Genomic DNA, 3,156 nt, shown 5'->3' on the forward strand with positions numbered 1-3,156 from the left:
TGGTCCACTGCTGAAACTGCAGCCTTTGGGAGTCTTTTGTATCAGGGGTTCAACGTTAGAATTAGTGGACAGGACGTGGGAAGAGGAACTTTCTCTCAGAGACATGCGATGATTATCGATCAATCCACTGGAGGTAAAACAATTTTTTTATTTGATACTTGTCTTTTTCAAAAGAACAGAGACTGCAGAGGAAAATCATAACATATCATTCTCGGTCGTACAATGTACATTTTTATCTCTTCAGTGAGGGACAGAGAATGAATAAATTCATTAAATATTGAATAAAGGAAAAACAATAAATAATGCTATTTCACTTTTAAATATAATATTATATACACTGTGGGAAATTTATACTTCAAATTATAAGCAAAAAACGTGAAATTTTTCCAATTAGCAAGCTTTCATTGAAAAATCAATCATCGTTCACCTGGAAAAACACGATATTTTGAATTTTCAAAATAAATGAGAAATGTAGTAACCGCTTTTAATTAAAATCGAATTTACCTTCGTACAATGGAAAATTTAGATAATTTTGTGACTGAAATTTCAAGGGATTTTTAACGGTGCAAGAAATTAAAAAATAGTCTCAGCTATTTAATTCTGATACTACGTAATACTAGAAAATTAAGGACAAAAATATTAATCTTCACCTTTTCTATTTGATAGAAATGTACATTCCATTGAATTCAATGGCCGAGGGTCAAACAGGAAAAATAGAGCTAGCAAATAGTATTTTATCCGAGGAAGCAGTTCTCGGTTATGAGTACGGAATGAGTATTGCTTCTCCAATGACCTTGATAATATGGGAGGCTCAATTCGGCGATTTCTTCAATGGTGCGCAAATTATAATCGATACATTTATAACGAGTGGAGAGACCAAATGGATGACCAGCAGTGGATTAACGATTCTACTGCCTCATGGATGGGATGGAGCTGGACCTGATCACACTTCTTGTCGAATGGAAAGATTTCTCCAACTTACTGACAGCAAGGAGGATACTCCTGATGGGGATGACGTTAATTTCCAGGTCGTCAACCCAACAACTCCAGCACAGTATTTCCATCTGCTGAGGCGACAGATGGTGAGGAACTTCAGGAAGCCTTTGATCGTTGTGGCGCCCAAAATACTTCTGCGACATGCATCAGCTACATCTTCACTCCATCAAATGGGACCAAATACAAGCTTCAAAAACGTCATTGGTAAATAATAATTATTGTACTTAAATTGATAACATGACTATATTTAATTCTGATGGCCATTATGAAGACAAATATTAAGTGATTGTATGCTGCTTTTGGGTTGCCACTCTAATTGATGGTCAGTGAATTCATCCATCTATAAGAGGATGATCGGTGTTTATAATCTCCCCTTTTTCTTCGATTTTTAGGATAATATAATGAATGTCCAATTCAAAGGCCAAAAAAAACGTGAGTTATTTGATGTCACCGACATTTCACTTGGTTGTGACGTTTTTGAAAGTGAAAATATTTTAAAACGAATAGATAGGAATATTTATATACCATTTCAGAGAAGAATTTTCGTTCTTGAAAATGGTATCAGTTGTATCCAATCTAATTGCGATTTTCCACAATTATTGATTTGTTTCATTTTCGCTGTTATGTTACACTCTTAAATTCGCGTTGATTGTTAATTATCGTAGCACTCAATGTAATTTATAGGGATATATTGTGAACTCATTCAAAGGTCTCAACGACCTGTTTACAGTACAGTATTCTATTTTTTAATTTAATTGATTTGATCAACAGTTATTGATGATAATACGTCGAATCTTACGTGTCACGTTTTGAAAAATAGTAATTTCCTTTGCATAACATTCATAATCACTCTTATTACCCTCACAACTATCGAAATATTTCATTTTGACGCATAAACTTATCGAATATGAAATTTTTCCAATAAAAATTATAGGAAAAATGACGATTATTTAATTGTTTATCAGCATCATACCGATTAGATTCATTTACATATAAGGTACTGGTGTGTCCGACTATTCATTAAATTCTCATCTGATGAATATTTTGTTAAAATCTTGAAAATCGTTGATTGCCCATTCTTAAATGAAACACATGTCTGAAAACGAATGTCTTGTGCATTCGAAGTGTAGTGCAATTTGGTAGCAAAACATCTTTCAATTGAAACTCTCAGGAATCGTTATGGAAAGACTCTCGCAGAAATAAAAAAAAACTTTAATATCTTTCAGGTGACAATTTAGCAGATCCTTCAAAAGTTCAAAAAGTAATACTAGTCTCCGGAAAGCATTTCTACGCCCTTGAAAAACAACGAGAGCTAGAGAACGCGAATAATGTCGCCATAATTAGAGTAGAGAGCATCTGTCCATTTCCCCTTTTAGACTTGAATCAAGAGTTTCAAAAATATCCGCACGCAAAGACATTTATCTGGAGTCAAGAGGAGCCACGAAATATGGGTGCCTGGAGCTTCGTAAAACCCCGATTCGAGAATTTGTGTGGTCGTCAAGTGAGTGAATACAACTAACAATTAAGGCTGATTCTAGAATTATAAACAAATACAGAAACTATTTTACTGATTTCATTCATTTATTCCAGCTTAAATATTCCGGTCGTGAATCATCGCCATCACCAGCAGTTGGTGTAGCTCAACAGCACCAAAGAGAGGCGTTAGAAGTTATCGTTAAACCCTTTACAATTAAGTAAATTGAATAATTATGTAAATAGAATGATAAAATATTATTTTTCCACAGTTGATTCTTTCTCACTGTCCAGTCTTTTATGTTCATTCATCACGAGTGTTTTCAGCTCATCCTGGAACATAAAATGGAAAATTTAATGAATGCTTTCGGGAAATCTAGAAATAAACTTCATAGCTATGTTGGGAACATTTATACCAGCATTTTAACTACAGCTAAATTTATTCCTACTACTGCGTAAGTCGTAGTGTCAGGATTGTACGTAAAATTTGCCGTACGCCAAGTTCCGGTTGCACATCAAATTCACAGTCTAATTTATTAGTATCATTATTAATTATTAGTCTTTGTTGATTACGATTTTATTAATTCAATTAGTTTAATGTCGATATTAGGTTGCATAATGTACTTTCCCGTCATGTCAATTTCGTGCGGTCTTAAAAAAATATCTCCAACACCAAGATAGGAAAAT

The 3,156-nt window shown here is 33.9% G+C and overlaps 1 protein-coding gene across 1 annotated transcript in view; it reads left to right on the forward strand.

Annotated features, from left to right (window-relative positions):
* The window catches only part of LOC105268389 (probable 2-oxoglutarate dehydrogenase E1 component DHKTD1, mitochondrial), a gene marked incomplete at its 5' end in the record, with an annotated part of 6,240 nt that extends 3,090 nt beyond the window's left edge, over positions 1-3,150 (forward strand). Inside the window, 4 exons of the mRNA XM_011307918.1 lie at positions 2-133; positions 667-1,200; positions 2,223-2,497; positions 2,587-3,150. Of these exons, the coding sequence (XP_011306220.1) occupies positions 2-133; positions 667-1,200; positions 2,223-2,497; positions 2,587-2,694 (1,049 nt within the window). The remainder of the gene's footprint in view (position 1; positions 134-666; positions 1,201-2,222; positions 2,498-2,586) is intronic.
* Positions 3,151-3,156: the final 6 nt, after the last annotated feature.

Source organism: Fopius arisanus, unplaced genomic scaffold (genome assembly GCF_000806365.1).
Source record: "Fopius arisanus strain USDA-PBARC FA_bdor unplaced genomic scaffold, ASM80636v1 scaffold00056, whole genome shotgun sequence".
Lineage (NCBI taxonomy): Eukaryota > Metazoa > Arthropoda > Insecta > Hymenoptera > Braconidae > Fopius > Fopius arisanus.